The 17,626-nt window shown below is 46.3% G+C and overlaps 1 protein-coding gene across 1 annotated transcript; it reads right to left on the bottom strand.

Moving 5' to 3' along the window:
* Positions 1 to 814: 814 nt before the first annotated feature.
* LOC135897230 (sulfotransferase 1B1-like) lies at positions 815 to 17,352 on the bottom strand. The gene is made up of 3 exons (XM_065425812.2): positions 17,214 to 17,352; positions 6,144 to 6,619; positions 815 to 1,346 (listed from the first exon to the last, which is right to left on the bottom strand). Exons 2-3 carry the CDS (start codon positions 6,597 to 6,599, stop codon positions 861 to 863), a joined length of 942 nt encoding a protein of 313 aa, XP_065281884.1. The 5' UTR covers positions 6,600 to 6,619; positions 17,214 to 17,352; the 3' UTR covers positions 815 to 860.
* Between the last annotated feature and the right edge of the window lie 274 nt (positions 17,353 to 17,626).

Here is a 17,626-nt window from a genome sequence, read left to right as displayed (position 1 = left end):
AACTCGGCATCATGAAGCAATGCACAGGAGTCACTTGAGTGCTACAAGTCCAAAGGCTGTTGAAAGATTGCAGCAGAAAAGACCCTCTTGAAAAGTAGAATTTCTGCACTATCATACCTGGTGGCAATGACGATCTTTATCTTCAGTGTGTGCGTGCGTGTGTGTGTGTGTTTGTGTTTGTGTGCGTGTCTGTCTGTGTGTGTCTGTTATCTTTGGGAAACATAGATAAACTTATTACAAACTGGTAAGAAATTCAATACGTAATAATGACTAACTGGAAAGTTAGGCGATATACAAAAAACTCTGACTTGCCTTAGGCCACGGCAAACAAGGTTACCGCAGCGCTGTCCAGCTATGTGACAATCACATGATTTTCAATTTTGGCGCAACTTACGTGAAATACCCAGTATACACCCGAAATATTTATTTTCGTACGCAACATTTTTTGCACTGTATTGTACACTTGAAACAAAGCTATAAAAAAAATATGCATGGATGACCTCATGTAGCTGCTTACATAGCAAGATCGAATATTATACCAAAAAAGCACAAGTCAGATAAGCCGCAAGGGTTTTACTTGATGCTTCGTTTTGATAGGCGACAGCGTGAAAACGCGCGTGTATCAAGCAAATGCCAGGTGGAGTACACCACCATTACACTCAGCAGGCTCTTTTGCTTTTATGAATGAATACACAGCTAAATGTGCGTATTAAAACCCCGATATATATATATATATATATATATATATATATATATATATATATATATATATATATATATATATACATACGTACATATATATATATAAGGCCATGCGTTTGCACCATGTTATGCATATTATACACATACACCACGTTTCCTCACGGGAGATCACAGACTTCCCATAGCGCCATGACGCCGCTTCCCTGTGCTTTTTTCGTGATCCATTCTTTCGTTCGCTGTACCTGGTCAGGAGAAAAATAGTTTCGCCAATCGCCAACGATTCCCTTGCGAACAAAGCTGGAGCCCTCGTGCATTTCGTCCTTTACCTCGGCCACGTCCTTCGTCCCTGCAAACGTCTCTGACATCTCCGGTGAAGCTTTCAGCATCGACTTTGCTAGGTCCGCTGGTTTTACATTGAAGACGGCCTTCATGCTTTCCAGACTGCAGGCGTGGAGGACTCTCTCAAGAAGCTCATCGTCTTTACGCAATGCAGTTCCGTGTTCTTCACCAAGAAAATCGGCGATTCTGAGCACTTGCGACCTTGTGTCCGCCTTCAGTTGTTCATATGTGATGAAGAGAATATTTTCTGCTCCTCGATGCTCATACCATGGTAGTAGGTGATCGAAGTAGTCGCCGTAGAGGACCTGGACAAGAGGAAAGCGATCTTTGTTTAAGAAAGAGGAATAGACACGGAGGATTTTAATAAGGACACATTAGGTGCCTACACCATTTGCTTTTTCATTTTTTCTAAGCTAATCTGCATCTATTCTGCTTTCTTCCGTTCGTGAAATGTTGAACTACATTTTGTGTCAGTTCTTACAAAAAGCTAAAATTACTTTGCGCACGGTGGATTGCATTATTAATTGACCCCTTAAAGACCAGCGTGACCATATGGTCACGTAAGTCTGCACAGTGGATTTCAATTAATTAAGATAACCAAAATGGCACCAAAATTGCCTTTGACATGCCGTTAGACATATGGGGGTTCCCTTTACGGATATCAAGTGGCAGCAGGTGTCAGTTGTTTTGTGGGAGCCCCCTCACAAAGTCGGGAATAAGTGTTGCTGTGCGAGTAGCGTCGCCATGCATCACTCCAAAGGGTAATGCGTTTTTTTTTCACTACTTGTTTAAGCAATAGTCAAATATCCTTATCTCAATATTAATTTTTCAATATGTGACCTTCGATGAGCATTCGTGAAAGATTAATGCTTGATTTATCCATGTGCGCGTTGCCATATGGTCACGCTGGGCCTTTAGGCTACGTAACTTTTAATTTTTTTTAAACTGCATTCTCATCTCGTGCACGGCTGCTGGCGCGTTCCCACTGTGGTTATTTCTTATTATATTGCCTGAATAGGTTGATGATTGAATAAATAGCGAAGATACTCGAAGAAGACGATGACGACGTGTCAGTGATTTATATCGACCCGCAAGAGGGTAGCACCTATTTGGTTGAAGACTCGGCCGATGAAGACTCAGGCGGGCTCATTGACAATGTAATCGCGCGGCAGCTATGAGCCGGCACTGAAACTGTTTTCTGTGATGGACGCCGCATTGGTGGATCCGACTCGGACGATGACGACCCCGCCAGGCAAGGTAACGGAACATCAGAGGTTTCTTCTGCTGTAGTTGGTGCGGCCATTCCCGCGAAATTATCCACTGCTTCTGACTAGACGAATGGTGATCTCCAGAGAAGCCTTGGCATATTTCCCTACCCAAACTTTGCTGCTCACAGGGACTTTTCAGCTGATGAATTGTTCGAAATCGTTTTTTGACGAAGCCGTCGTGTAGCTGCTAGTCGCACAAACAAGAAAGTGTGCATTATTTTTCAATATGCTAAATCCGGAGGTTACCAAAGAAGAATTAGGTTTTCTTGGAGTGTTCGTTTTGTCCGGCTATAACCGCTTGCCAGGGAAAAAGTGCTATTGGGACAGCGGCTTGGATATGCGCAACACGATGGCCTACAATGCTATGCGAAGAAATCGTTTCGTACAGATGATGCGATTCCTGCACTGTGCGAAATGCAAGCCTAACGCTTAGTGACAAGTTGGCAGAGTTGCGTCCATTGGTGTCACTATTGAAAGCAAGGTTTCTGGAGCCCTTTATACCTGTGCGTCACCTGAGCTATGACGAAAGTATGATTGACTATTATAGCCGTCATGGCTGTAAACAGTTTATACGCGGAAAGCCTATCCGCTTCGGTTATAAAGTATGGTGCCTAAATGCCAAGAACGGATACCTTGTAAACTTCAAAGTGTATCAAGGCAAGCAGGGGATCCCGGAACATCTGAAAAATATGAAAAGAACTTTGGAAAAGCAGCGGCGCCACTTCTTCAAATGGTGGATGAACTCGCAGCAGAGACGCACGACCTTCCTTCCTTCGGGCACGACCTTCACAGGCATGCCGCTACTCGGGCATTTCAAGGCACAGGACTACGAAGGCACGGGAACAGTGAAGTAGAAGCGTGTTCCCAAAGAGTGCCCTATCGCTTGACCACAATTCGTCAAGCGCCAACCTAGCGGGCACGAAGAGCCCGTGTTGAGCGACAATGGGATAATTCCTGTCCGCTGGATGGACAATTCTGTAGTAACAATCGTAAGCACCATTCATGGCGCAGAGCCAATGTCATCTGCAGACAGCTACTCTCGTGTTCACAACAAGCAAATTAAGGTGGCCCGCAAAAAACAGCTCAGTACAAGTTTCATGGGAGGCACGGACCAGATGGGTGCAAATGTAGGCGCCCACAGGATTGTAATCTATGGGCAAAAGTGGTGTTGGCCGATTTTTACTTCACTTTGTGACCTATCTATAAGCAACGCTTGGGCGCTAATTCGTAGCACAGGGTTCAACGTCACGCAGGTGGAATTCCGCAGGCAAATTGCACAAAGCTACCTGATGCAATGGGACAATAAGCATAGAGGACCTGGTCAACATAGAATCCCAAAGACTGGTGAAGTCCTGACTGGTACGCGGTGTGACCGCATGGCCCACTTTGTTGCACCAGTACCTAATGGCAAGAGGTGGTGGTGTGCAAGAGAAAACTGCAACAGCGCAGTGCACATACAATGCACGAAGTATGACGACGGCATGTGTATTCCACGATTTAAACAATGTCACACTAAATAGGTGCTCGAATATTCGCTATGTATGCTTTTTGTGACGTTTCATAGCTTGAAATAAATGTTTTTCACTTAGCGTAGTTTGCTGTAGAGTAAGGATCCAGTGTGACCATATGGCCACGGGCTATATTTCAAAAACTAATTAGGCAAGAGTAATATTATTTTGCATGTGAATTATTAGTATAAAGGTAAGTTAATATATTAGATTTATTTCAAGATAGCAAGAAAAAAAGGGAAACAGGTCCCTAATCGGTTAAATTAAACAATGTGCTAAACATGGCTCTTTAAGCTGATAGCGCAATTTACAAATAGGTAGTCTCATATTAAGGCAATGTTCAGCTGAAGTCTGTTTACAAACCTTTTATTAGTATAACGGAAACGATGCTGAGTGCCAGTAGTTGCAGGAGCATACCTAAGATTCTTCGACTGACATAATACGCAGTCTTTTATAGACTTCTGTTAGACTATATGCGCCGCCGATTTGATAAGGTGAATGGGGCCAGAGTTGTACTTGTGCGGATAGTTGAGCTGTTATTCGTCAACCGTAAGGCTCAAACACCGCTAATTTGCTGGGCTGGAAACAAGGCAATCTCTTAAAGTGACAGGGCCTCTCATAATGGTGCCTTTTCGTTGGCTAAGGATTAAGCCATACGTTCAAATATAGGTCATAACACAGCCGAAATTATTTTAGTAACCTCAATTGCTGCCGCACCTTCGCGCGCAAAATATATCCTTTAATGTGGGTGCACCGCCGTTACTGGAATATTTAAAATCATAGTTCAACGCGAAGCTAGGAAATGTGCTCTCCGATAATTGTCTTCAAAATGGCACAGCTTTCATATGCCCTCATTTTGCCCGATATTGGTATTGTTTGCAACATAATCTAGTCATTCTTCGAGTACTTTAAGGCAAGCCAACAAAACGTAAGCAATCTTACAGTGCGCACGTTAAGGTCGGGACAAAAATAACACGATATGAAAGATGTCCAGGACAGTTGGTGTTTATGGAATATGCAATTGCTTCGCTTTTACATCCACTTCAGAGCAGAGACTCGTTATTGTTTCATAGTTATTAGGATGTTGTGAAGAGTTGGAGATAACGTGTGCCTGTATAGCAGAACTTGCAGACTTGGTGTCTTGCCTATGTTGCACTAGGCCTTAAAAACCAAGAATGTACGTCCGTGAACAAAAGTTTAAGCAGCACAGGTTACCAAAAAAAATTTATTTTACTGGTAACTAAGACGGACCACTTGAAACGGGCGATCCACTGGAAAACTCGCGCCGCCAAATTTTCCCTGAAGTGCACGATTTCAAGCTACTTTCGCAGGCAGCACCAAAAATTTGTTTTGTTGTGGAATCCCTGGTCCATACACATTTTACTCACGGGCACATTTGATGGGATTAAGAACGATGGCACGATTTGTTACTAGTTGTGCCGAGTTACTCAACAGAAGACAGGGATTCTATTTATCTAATGATGCCATTTGAACTATGATAAATCGTACAGGATGGATCAAGGATGCAGTGGCCCTCTGGTACCCTAAACGCATTGTGAGTGATCCAGATGGTGTATGGGCCCTAGGGTGCATAAATGGCCGTCACCAAATGGGGGCACACGTTACCTTTATTCGCGCAATAACAATGCTTACAAGCTAGAGCTGGTTGCAGCTAGTCGCCACCAGGTGTAATTTTGCAATTGTGCGCACGCCAAATTAGTAGTGGCCCCGTTTGTTTTGAACAGGATGTGTCGACACCATCGTCAATAAGTGACCCCCGTACTGGTGGCGCACAACTACGCCCTCCGTCGATCGAGTTCGTCGCACTACTAGCCGGTACGGGCTCTCTCGCTTGCATCAATATCCTACACTTGTGCTTCTTACGCCGAAGTGCACGTTCGACCGTGGTCTACACAGCGGAACAACCGTTGATCTCGCTATCTTAGTCTTTTCACGCCATTTCCGGAGACATGACAGGGTCTTCATACGGTACTGCGTTGAAATATGACCGATTCTGCAAACCCTAACTATGTCAGAGATGCGTCTGTGACCACTAAGAGGCTACGGGCACTCTACACTCAGTACGTAGATTAGGTGGGAACTTTGACGATAGCTCTAGATACACGCTAAGGATAAAATGATAGTTAGTCGTGTACGCAATCGTCGGCCACAAATGCATAATGAATCTTTATCTACAGACCAGCTAATGTCGAAACTGCAGACGCTTGGCATGCGTATAAGTCGTCTGAATAAAATTAACTACTGTAAACAATTCGAGATACATCCGGATCCCGGATGCATTTGATTAAGATGAAAAAAAAGTTACCTTTCCTTCCAAGTAGAGGCTGAGGAACTTCTCAAAGGAAACATCGGTGACAGTTCGCGGAGTCAGCCCCTTCATGAAGTGGTAGAAGGACACGGCACAGTCATAAGGGTTCCTGGCTACGTAGATGTACTTGGCACAGTCCACTGGACGTAAAACGCTGAAGGGGAAGTGTGTGATAATGGGGCCAGTTCTCAACGGGCTCTCAGCAGAACTTGCTCCTGTCAAATCGATGAACGGGCACGTAATTCTGAACTCCAAAAGGTTAGAGACCGGCGCCGCATGTGTTAAGATGTTGTAAACGATAAACTGCGTCCAATTGGTGCCGCATTTCGGGTACGTAACGACAAGGACGTCTCGCTCCCGTGGTTTGTAGTTCATTGCGGAGAGGATATCTTCATCCTTGAAGAGCTTGTGCATCCACAGGCCTTCGACGTAACGGTATGACTCTTCGTCCATCGTGGCACTCTTGGGTGGCCCTGCGCATTGCATTGACGATAGATGAAACTTTTCAATTGGCGGTGACACTGCGATAACATGTTATGAAACTGTACTGTTGCAGAGCGCTTGCGATAACATTGTCTATATATTGAGAGCCGTTACAACGTGAGAGATAAAACTTGAGAAATGAAAAACACGAAATAACCAAGTGAACTACGGAGCAATTTCTAAAGTAATAATAAAGCCAACTGTTATGAAACGAGAAAAAGAAACCCATAGGTGTCAACTTGCTCGAAGGATTGTGATGGCGCCGGTTGACCAGGCCGATAGCTAAAGAGGGCATTGTTAACACGAATGGAACTACCGGTGTATTCGCAGCGTCATCAGGTATGCGTATTTTGTTTATTCTTCGAGTAATATCTTATGCGAGGAATTGCTTCCGAGGTCCAACGTTTTTCATATATTAAGTGCACCGCCAGAGTGAAGCTTGCGTCCAAGGAACGGCACTTTCCATATTTTTGAAGACTACCGTGAACGCACGCCTTATACCGCTGCCAGAACAGGGGTCTGTTCGCCTAATTTGACAAGACCACTTGCTCGTTCGATCTTCATACGCACGTCGAACGTGCCGCCATGACGCGTGGCCTGCAAACTACAGGCTACTGTATTGTTCACCGGTGCCCGTATTTCGTGTCATTTACCGAGCCTAAAATTATTGAAGAAAGTTTATTTGAAATTTATAACTGAATTATCATACTGTGATATAAAGTTTGTGAACAGGGATGAAGTACCTCAGACAGCCTGTCTGAGGTACTTCATCCCTGTTCACAAACTTTATATCACAGCGTGCCATCCCATCTGTCAGCCCCTTTCTTGTTTTTGAATTATCATACGACATTCGGCATGTTCCAGGTGCTTCCCAGTCATTCTAGTGCAAAAAGAGGGTGGCTCCGCCCGCTTTCGCTTCGACTGTCGCACGTTTAACAATATCACGCGTAACGATGTTTAACTTTAGCGACGAAATGGCGAGGTACAAGGATCGTAACAGAGCGCAGGATATTTCCCCACCTTTGAAATTTGACCTGACTACTGGCAAATAGCAATGTACAATGAGAAAAGAACAGTAGTGGTACTCTACGGGTTCCTTCTAATGCACTTGAGACTATGCAATGCACTTGCCCCATTTTAAAGCACCACTGCAGATTGAAAACAGTATCATATTATATTTTTACCCATTCTCACATCTGCTGAGTTTTGAAGAAACGCTCGTCTGTGTTGCCTAGGATAGACTACATTCTTTCACCGAAAAATGAAAATAAACAAACAGACAAGAAATATGGCAGAACTCATCTCACGATGACTGCCGATGTCAATCCGTCTAGAACAGGATCAATAGAGCAATCGAACCTTTTGCCACCCCCAAAATGAGTTACGTATCAGGCGCTTAGTTCAGCGGGGCTCCTGTTTCACACTTTCCTAAAGCACTCGATGCCATTTTGCGTGCCCTGCTAAAATTCACGGTGCGCCGGTGCGTGCGACCGCTTACAAAGGAGTCATGCAGAAACCTCGCGCTTGATTTAGGAAGCACTGCGCCATCTGGAGGCACCGACGAGAAGTCCTCGCAATGCCTCACAGAGGACAAGAGTGGTGCGTCGGCGCCTGCAAAGTTTTAGAGTTGTTCCGTCGCTTGCCGCACACCGAGTAGTGCGTACTCAGCGACTGAAGCTGGCGAATCGTTCATTGAAGAGCCCCACATACACCGTGCACTCATGGCGTAGCTTGCTGAAGCGCTGGTGTGAAATTGCCACATACCCACTGAAATGGTAGGGCAGCCTGCCGGTGCATCGGGTTACTGCCTTTGAGAAACCCTTGTGATGTGGTTTCGATTCCGCTCAGCGTTGGGGAATTTTAGGAATCTAGTGTCACAATAAGCAATCTGAGGGTACATCATCAATTTTCGCCGGGCTATGTAAGTATGCGTGGGTCTGCTTGTCTCTTTCTGTTCATATATGTTTGTTTTAATGTATAGCATTCTTAGAACACTTCACAGACTAATATGAGCATAAGTATGCCCGTTTCTGTATACGTATACGTATCCATGTTTGTATAAAACCGTTTTACACGCTACCTGGTTCACTGGGCAGTCAATGATCGAATAGCTAGCGCGTCAGGCTGCTCTGCTAACATAACAGGGCTCCAGACCAACCATCCGATCAGCTTAGGTGACTGAGTGTGCGGCAATGCGTGCATACGTGCTCCTGCTCTTCAATGAATATCTTTTAAGCCAACATGAACTGCTGCAGACGCGAGAATGGGTAGGTACCCCTGTTCGCAGAAACACTGTGCGCTGACTTGGAGAACTGGGTGCGTCACTCCCTGCAGTGCGCGCTGAGGGAAATGTCTTGGAAAACAAGCGTGTAGCACTGCTACCTGGCCATTGCTGCATGCGAACGGCTGTGGGAGCTCGATGACGAAGATGACTCCGCCCACAAGTAACATGATGCATTACCTTTCTGCCAATTGCCGTAGTCGGTAAAGCCATGAAATAATGAGTAAGCGTACAATTAAGTATCGCAAGCTGCTGACTGAGAGGTGTTGCCCAAAGATTGCGCTTATATCGGGGAAATTGAACAATAAAAGCGCCAGGGTGCTTTTAATCAGTGCGCCGCATGTGGCTTGCGGGGTTGTTAACCATGTAAAAGCACGCGTAACGCATTTCCTTTCTTAGGCCTCTCACACCGTGGCCACTTGACACTTCTCTTGGAGAGCGGGTCAAGGACTTGAACACTGCCAGTGATAACCCCGCTATCTACCGGTACTCTCCGTATCCTGCGGCTATCTCCCATGGCCATTTTTTTCTTCCTTCTGCATGTTTTCTTTCTCACCCCGTTTTGTTTTCTTTCTTTTTCTGTCTTTCCTTCCTTATGGCGTTGTTATTTCTCTACCTAAATATATAAAAATAGTGTGGCAACGATTTTTTGTATGCCTTGAAAAAAATTGATCCACTGGCCCAGACTCCGGTAATTACACCAAATATAACCGTGAAGTTTGCTTCTCGTCAAATGAAGGTGCCAACATCGAATAATAATTATCCACTGAAGAACCGCTGTTTGACTTTCGCAGCGATTGTTTCAAGTGTTTAACGGACAAATCAAAAATAGTTCTCTTAGTGCGAATGATAAGCCTATCCTTCAGCTTGGTAGACTGTCTGACTGACGTGCATGCTTCAGCGGTGCACGCCATGCCTGACAACATGCAAGCACCTTGGGAGGAAGATAAATGAAACACGTTACTTGTTATATATATATATATATATATATATATATATATATATATATATATATATATATATATATATATATATATATATATTGTTACGTCCAAGCGCGTCAGAGGGACGCGGGGATCAAGAAGAGAGGGAAAGAAGAGAACGAAGACTGTGCAGCGGCCATTCCTGTTGTTCGTAGCCTGCCGTTCCTGCTCTCGTACGCCTAAATAAACCCCTTTTCCCCGTGCTTGTAACAAATTGGTGGACGGTGCGGGGTGCACCTCGTAACCACGGAGCCTACGCTGCTACAACTTCGCCGAAGCCGTCGACTTGCCGGACTTCCGCCACCATCACCTGACATGACTGAATACGCCTGCCATACTCCCGAAGGTTCTGACGCGACTTCAAGGCCAGCACCTGGGGTTCCGTGGCAATACTACCGGGTGCCACTCACTTTCGGAGGAAAAGCCGGAGAAGATGTCGACGAGTGGCTCACAAACTACCGAAGGGTGAGCCGATCTAACGGTTGGAACTCGACCGCACAGTTGTCAAATGTTGTGTTTTCCCTTACCGACACTGCACTCGTCTCGTATGAGAATCACGAAGACACGCTCACTTCGTGGGAGCTTTTCGTAGAGGATCTCAGAGCGTGTTTTGGAGACTCTAGCGCAAAAAAGAAACACGCCGAACAGACGCTTTCACAAAGAGCTCAGATTCCCGGCGAGACCTGTACGACTTATATCGAAGAAGTGCTGAAACTATGCAAAATAGTGAACTCTCAAATGTCTGAAGAGGACAAAGTTGGACATTTGTTGAAAGGGATAGCCGAAGACGTCTACAATTTTTTGATCGGCAAAGAAAGCTTGGATTCCGTGTCTGACGTCATTCGCCACTGCAGGACCTTTGAGACGCTGAAGATGCGACGGATAATACCGAAGTTTGGTCGCCTGGCTAATGTCACGACGGTGGCAAGTGTAGACCCGAGCTCGTGTGTTGACCTTCCATCCACTATACGGCAGATTGTTCGCGAAGAGTTGCTCTATCAGGAAGAGATGTACCGTTGCACACCCGGCATCACTGGCGCGTACTCACCACACGAGACGAGAAACACGGCCGTTTCGACATCATGGCAACCCACGGTTCACTCAGCGTCCATCGAGTATAGGTCTACCCCACAAACGAGAGGGACCATGAGCTATCAAGGTCATGACTACGACCAACGCCCACGCCACACGCACGCCTCCCAGCGGCCGATGCCTAGCCATGATGAATGTCATCCACCTGGTGTCTATGCAGTCGACAGCAACATGCGCAACTACATGGAAGAACATCGCAATTCGAGGCATCTGCCGGTGTGTTTTCAATGCGGTGTCGCGGGCCACATAGCGAGGTTTTGCAATCGTCGCCCAACAACGTGGAATCGTCGATCGGGGTCCTCAACAAGCACCACACCTCCTACGAGGACAACTCAACGGCCATACACCACCACTTGGTCAGCTGGCGTCCCTCCTGGCAACGATTACTGGCAGAGAAGCTTCCGGAGCCGCTCGCCGGCATCTGACAGGAGTTTGACGCCACCGCCAACTTCTCGTGCACCGCGTTTACGTCAATCTCCATCGCCAGTGCGCCGCTCAGCCTCGCCTTCACAACCGGAAAACTAGCTAGCGCGGCCGATGGGGGTGAGGTCGCTCGACACGTGCTATTGAGAGAAATGCCCCCTGCATTTGCTATGATTAAGAACAAACTGCATGTACTTGTTGATGGTGTTCCTACAATGGCTTTAGTGGATACCGGGGCAACTGTATCCGTAATGAGCCTCGGTTTTAAAGGTCGGTTGGGGCGCAAAGTTGTATTTCCGTGGGACCAGGCTGCAACGTTTTGTGGAGTGAGCGGCGAGTCGTTGCGCCCTGTTTGTGTGTGCACTGCTGAAGTGTCCCTCGCTGGTGGAGTTTTCGCGACGGAGTTTGTAGTTATTCCCCGATCGACGCACGAAGTGATTTTGGGCATCGACTTTTTGCGGCAGTGTGATGCGACCGGTGATTGTCGTACGGGGGAAGTTTGCGTCGATGGCCATGTTTCGTGCGAGCTCTTAGAGGAGACTTGCAGTCAAGGTGAACTTTGTGTGTCTGCAGATACTGTTGTGCCTGCGTCCACCTCGGTGTGCGTGCCGGTTGTATGTCGCGGTGAAGTTCGAGACAGTTTCGATGCCTCCGTAGAGCCAATGCATCTAAATTGTGTGAAGAAGAACGTTTTTGTCCCTCATTGTGTGGTATCCATCGGCAACGGGCGTGCTGGCTTGTGGACGGCCAACTGCTCGGCAGAACCCGTCCTGCTTCCAGACGGCTTGAAACTCGGCTACTTTACAGAATACACGTCTTCGTCCGTAGCCGTACTAACAGACTCGCCGTGTGAACCTGCTGACCTTCGCCACGTCTCAGACAAAAAGCTTCTGTCTATGATAAACAAGTCACTCAGCACAAGGGAGCGCCATACCTTAGTGGATACGCTTTCTAAGCATCTGTCAGTGTTTGACTTTGCGCAGCCGGACAAAGCGTTCTCGATTCCCGAGTCACGAACGCGCCATACTATAGATACGGGATCTGCGCGCCCGATCAGGCAAAAGCCTTATCGCGTGTCGCCTAACGAGCGCAAGATAATCGGGGAACAAGTGAGTGACATGATTAAAAATGGGATAATACAAGAGTCCTCGAGTCCTTGGGCAGCTCCGGTCATACTCGTCAGAAAGAAAGACGGTAACTGGAGATTTTGCGTCGATTATCGCAGATTAAACGCCGTGACTAAGAAGGATATCTACCCGCTTCCCCGGATTGATGATGCAATTGATTGCCTTCATTCGGCCTCTTATTTTTCTTCAGTGGACCTGCGCTCGGGATATTGGCAAATCCAGATACACCCGACAGACAGAGAGAAAACAGCCTTCATAACCCCGGATGGATTATTCGAATTCAATGTGATGCCATTTGGGTTGTGCAATGCTCCAGCAACCTTTGAAAGGTTCATGGACACCATTCTGCGTGGGTTAAAATGGAACACCTGTATGTGCTATCTTGACGACGTTGTTATATTCGGGCGCACATTCAATGAGCACAATACGCGCCTCGATATTGTCCTTGACTGCATCAAAAACGCCGGCCTGGTTCTGAACTCCAAGAAATGTAAATTTGGTGATCGTCAAACCCTTGTGCTGGGTCATCTTGTTGACAAAGACGGTATCCGGCTTGATCCCCTCAAGACGGCAGCTGTTGAGGCATTCAGTGCGCCGCAGTCAGTGAAGCAACTTCGTAGTTTTCTGGGTCTTTGCTCTTACTTTCGCCGATTTATTCCTGGTTTTGCTGACGTCGCTTATCCTCTGACAAATCTGCTACATAAAGACGCACGGTTTGAGTGGACACCCGAGTGCGAGTCTGCATTTCGTCAGCTGACGTTCCTGCTGACCTCCCGACCTATCCTTCGCCACTTCAATCCTACTGCGCCGACAGAAATCCACACAGATGCTAGTGGCGTTGGTTTGGGTGCCGTCTTGGTCCAACGTTATGACGACCGTCAGCACGTGATTGCTTATGCAAGCCGCTCATTAAGCAAACCTGAACGAAATTACACGGTGACAGAGCAAGAATGCCTCGCTGTCATCTTTGCAGTTCAGCGATTTCGCTCGTACTTGTACGGACGCCCATTCCTAGTCGTCACAGACCACCATTCCCTGTGCTGGCTCGTGAATCTTCGCGACCCTTGTGGTCGCCTTGCGCGCTGGGCTTTGAGGTTGCAGGAATATAACTTCACTGTTTCCTACAAGAGTGGCCGAAAACACGCCGACGCAGACTGCCTTTCCCGTATGCCGCTTGCCACGACGGACTGCGACGCAGACGATTTTGATCATCTCGTCGCTTCTGTGACACCCGCTTTTTCAGATATCGATGTGTTCAAAACAGAACAACGGACAGACACTAAATTGGAGCCACTCTTTACTTCTGCCCATTCAAGTGCAACAAGCAGCTACTGCGTACGTGACGGTCTCCTGTACAAAAGGAACTACTCAAGCACGGGTGCACGCTTCCTTCTAGTGGTGCCGGAGAGTCTCGGGCCAGCAATCCTTCAGGCTATGCACGATGACCCTACCTCCGGGCACTTAGGCACTGTGCGCACACTTTATCGCATTCAAGAACGCTTTTACTGGCCCCGGATGTGACATTCGGTTGAGTTTTATGTCGCCAGCTGCATACAGTGCCAACGTCGGAAACGCCCAACCACTGCCCCATCTCGTCTCCTTCAGCCTGTGCCGCCTTCCAGCTCACCCTTTCGGCAAGTTGGAATTGATCTGTTAGGCCCTTTTCCAAAGTCATCTAAGGGGAACCGCTGGATAATTGTATGCGCCGACTATTTCACACGCTATTGCGAGACGGCGGCTATACCATCAGCAACTGCCACCGAAGTATCGGTTTTCTTACTTCACGCTATTGTTCTACGACATGGGCCACCTGGTGTTATCATAAGCGACCGGGGACGTCAATTCACGGCGGATATAGTGGAAGAGCTTGTGCGTTTGTGTAACTCGCACCTCAGGCACTCGACGCCGTATCATCCGCAAACGAATGGCCTCACTGAGTGCACTAATCGAACGATCACAAATATGCTTTATGTTGCGTCCGATCACAAGAATTGGGATGAAGTTCTACCGTTTATTACTTACGCATACAACACCGCCAAGCACGAGACAACCGGCTACAGCCCCTTCTTCCTTCTATATGCTCGGCCGCCCCGGTATACGCTCGACACTGTCCTCCCTTTTTACCACCACGACAATCCTACGGTCGCCGATACGCTGTGCCTCGCTGAAGGGGCTCGGAGACTTGCGCGTCTTCGGACTTTGGCATCACAAGAAAACTCCAAAGCCCGCTACGACGCACGACATCGGCCTGTTACATATAACCCTGGTGATCTCGTTTGGCTTTGGACTCCCACAAGGAAGCGCGGTTTGTGTCAAAAGCTGCTGGCAAACTACGATGGACCGTATGTTGTCATCGACAAAGTCAGTGAAGTGAACTATACTCTCGCGCGCCTCACGAACACTGGTAGACGTTCTGCCAGGACACAAGTCGCGCATGTCGCACGGTTGAAATCATGCATGCCACGACAAGCTAGTTGACTCACCCAGGGGGGCTTTGTCTGCGAGGGGAGGTATGTTACGTCCAAGCGCGTCAGAGGGACGCGGGAATCAAGAAGAGAGGGAAAGAAGAGAACGAAGACTGTGCAGCGGCCATTCCTGTTGTTCGTAGCCTGCCGTTCCTGCTCTCGTACGCCTAAATAAACCGCTTTTCCCCGTGCTTGTAACAATATATACATATACACATATATACATATATATATATATATATATATTCACATCATAAGACGCCTACAAACACGAGACCAAGGTCAACATGGGGGATATTACTTGTGCTCAATTGATCAACTAAAGAATCGCTAGCTTACCGGAAATACAAGTGGACAAAGAAACAATTTGCCGAAGCTGGTGAACGATCCCACAAACTCCGCGACCAGTAATTTATCGTTTGTTTATTCCATTGACTAAACACAAGTAATTTCGCCTAAGGTGTGCTTGGTGTCAGTGTCGGTTGGCTTCTTATGATGTGACAAACAAAAATCATGGCTCTCCGTTTACCCACTTGCTTGTCGTTCCTATATATATATATATATATATATATATATATATATATATATATATATATAACCGGGGTTGTTGGAGAAGCATGGGAGAGGCCTTTGCCCTGCAGTGGGAGCAACCCGGCTGATGATGATGATGATGATGATATATATGTATGTAGGGAGAGAGAGAGAGGGAGAGAGAGATCGATAGACACCCAAATTATTTTTCTTCTCACCTGATCTAATCAGATCATTAGTGTTAGCTAAATTATAAACATCTCAAATGTCATAATTAGCTTAAAAGTGCCACTGAGCAAATTTGTAGAGCAACCCGACAAAGTCCTGATAAAGCTTTCTGTTGCTGAATACGTGCCCCATGAAAGTGTGTTTTTGCAAGCGTGAACGAAGCCCACGAATATACGCAAAGCGCCTCAAGGGGGCAATCGTGTGGAAATTTTGCGTGAATTCGCGGGCTTCTGCCTGCTCGGAAAAAAAATGCTTTTATGTGACACGCATTGATCAACAGAAAGCGGTATCGGCAGTTTTCCATGATTATCTAATTATTTTCTCATTGACGCTTGTCATGTTATTATAATAATTGAGAAGTTGAGAAGTTAGTTAAGTCTACTTCGTATAACGTTCATGTATATTGCGCTAAGTAAATTTATTATTGCGTTAAGATTATTGGCAGTGTCAGATTGTCGTTTTTCATCGCGAGAGGTTCGGATTTGTGGCGGAACCCTTGATCGCTATCGATAATGAACGCTGCTACTTGGTCCAACAGTCCCGATCAAGTTTGAGTGAGTTCAATCACACCCGTTGTAGTAAGTGGGTCTAAATCAATTATCAAATTTGTCTAATATGGTGTCAAAATTGCACCACTGAAATATTTTTTTTTCAGGAAACTATATATATTTTCAGGGCTGTTATCGTCTAATGATCATCTGCAACTCTCCAAAATGCATGGCCGTCAGCCTATAATTTCGTTAAAGAGGCGCAATCGCGATGCACGGATCGCGATTGTATCAATTCGGATCGACCAAGATCGTGATCAAAAGGCACGTGACCCTGCATGCGGGCCGAGCGCAATCCGGATCGGGCCCAATCGCAATGGAAAATGACAGCCTGACACTTGTACAACTCGCATTAGATTTATATGCAAGCTGTAGTTCGATGCCCCTCTTTGAAAAAGCTGAGGTGTGGGTTTGTTGAAAATGCATTCCGTAGAGTTGAACATTATTCATTTTGTTGCTAGCCACCAAAACGGCAATACTTTATTAACTTCTATAATAAGATATCTTATTTCTTCTTATGAAAGCGGTACTGCTGTGGCATAAAACCACAAGACCCGTATCCAGAAACAACTCCTAGTCTAGAATTGTTTCTAACTGAAAAAAAAAATGTGCTAACATTGACGCTCGCCATATAGTTAGGGATTGCAACTGCTGGCCAAAGGCAAATGATAATTTAGAAAAACAATCTGTTGATTCTAAGACCCTTTCCTTGGCAAGTGCTGTTAGATATTGACCGTCCAAACTTCGCTGAAATGCCCAACGTAGCCATTGGCTGCAATCTCCTTCATTAACTACAGTTTCTGCGGGAGGACAGATTTCTTAATATTTACGCTAGCATTGGAATACCCCTGCTGCTGAAAAAGTAGCGCAAAGTGGAACGAAACAATAGTGGGTAGATCCACCTACCTCTGTTTCACAGTGCCTTCTGATGTGTATAATTGGCGCTCTTTCAGCGTAGCGAGCCAACGACTGTTTCTGAGCTCAGAATACCGGGACTGCTATCTCAACTGCTGCGGCAAGCAAACCCGCCTGCCTTTAGTTCTTTCTGGGCGTTGCTTTTGTGAGAGCCTTTGGAGTGCTTCTTGTACTGATAGGGTCACCGCATGGCGTGCTGTGGGAACAAAGGTTATTTTTTCTTTTCCTGCAAATAATTCGTTTTGCTGAGTCCTAAGTGAATGCGACAGTTGTAATTTACGTAAGTCATTGGGTTATGTGAATGTTGTACAGCTTTAACACATTAAGGACCAGCGTGACCTTATGGTCACGTTAGTCTGCACAGTGGATTTCAATTATTTAGATTAACAAAACGGCACCAAAAT

This window comes from Dermacentor albipictus, unplaced genomic scaffold (genome assembly GCF_038994185.2).
Source record: "Dermacentor albipictus isolate Rhodes 1998 colony unplaced genomic scaffold, USDA_Dalb.pri_finalv2 scaffold_35, whole genome shotgun sequence".
Lineage (NCBI taxonomy): Eukaryota > Metazoa > Arthropoda > Arachnida > Ixodida > Ixodidae > Dermacentor > Dermacentor albipictus.
This window is presented reverse-complemented; position numbering and strand designations above follow the sequence as displayed.

What these genes read in the sequence shown, in the direction of transcription:
- LOC135897230 (XM_065425812.2), bottom strand. Translation starts at nt 6,599, where the DNA reads ATGGACGAAGAGTCATACCGTTACGTCGAAGGCCTGTGGATGCACAAG. An exon ending in GCCTCTACTTGGAAGGAAAG is followed by an intron (nt 1,347 to 6,143) that starts GTAACTTTTTTT and finishes CCTCTTGTCCAG; the next exon opens with GTCCTCTACGGCGACTACTT.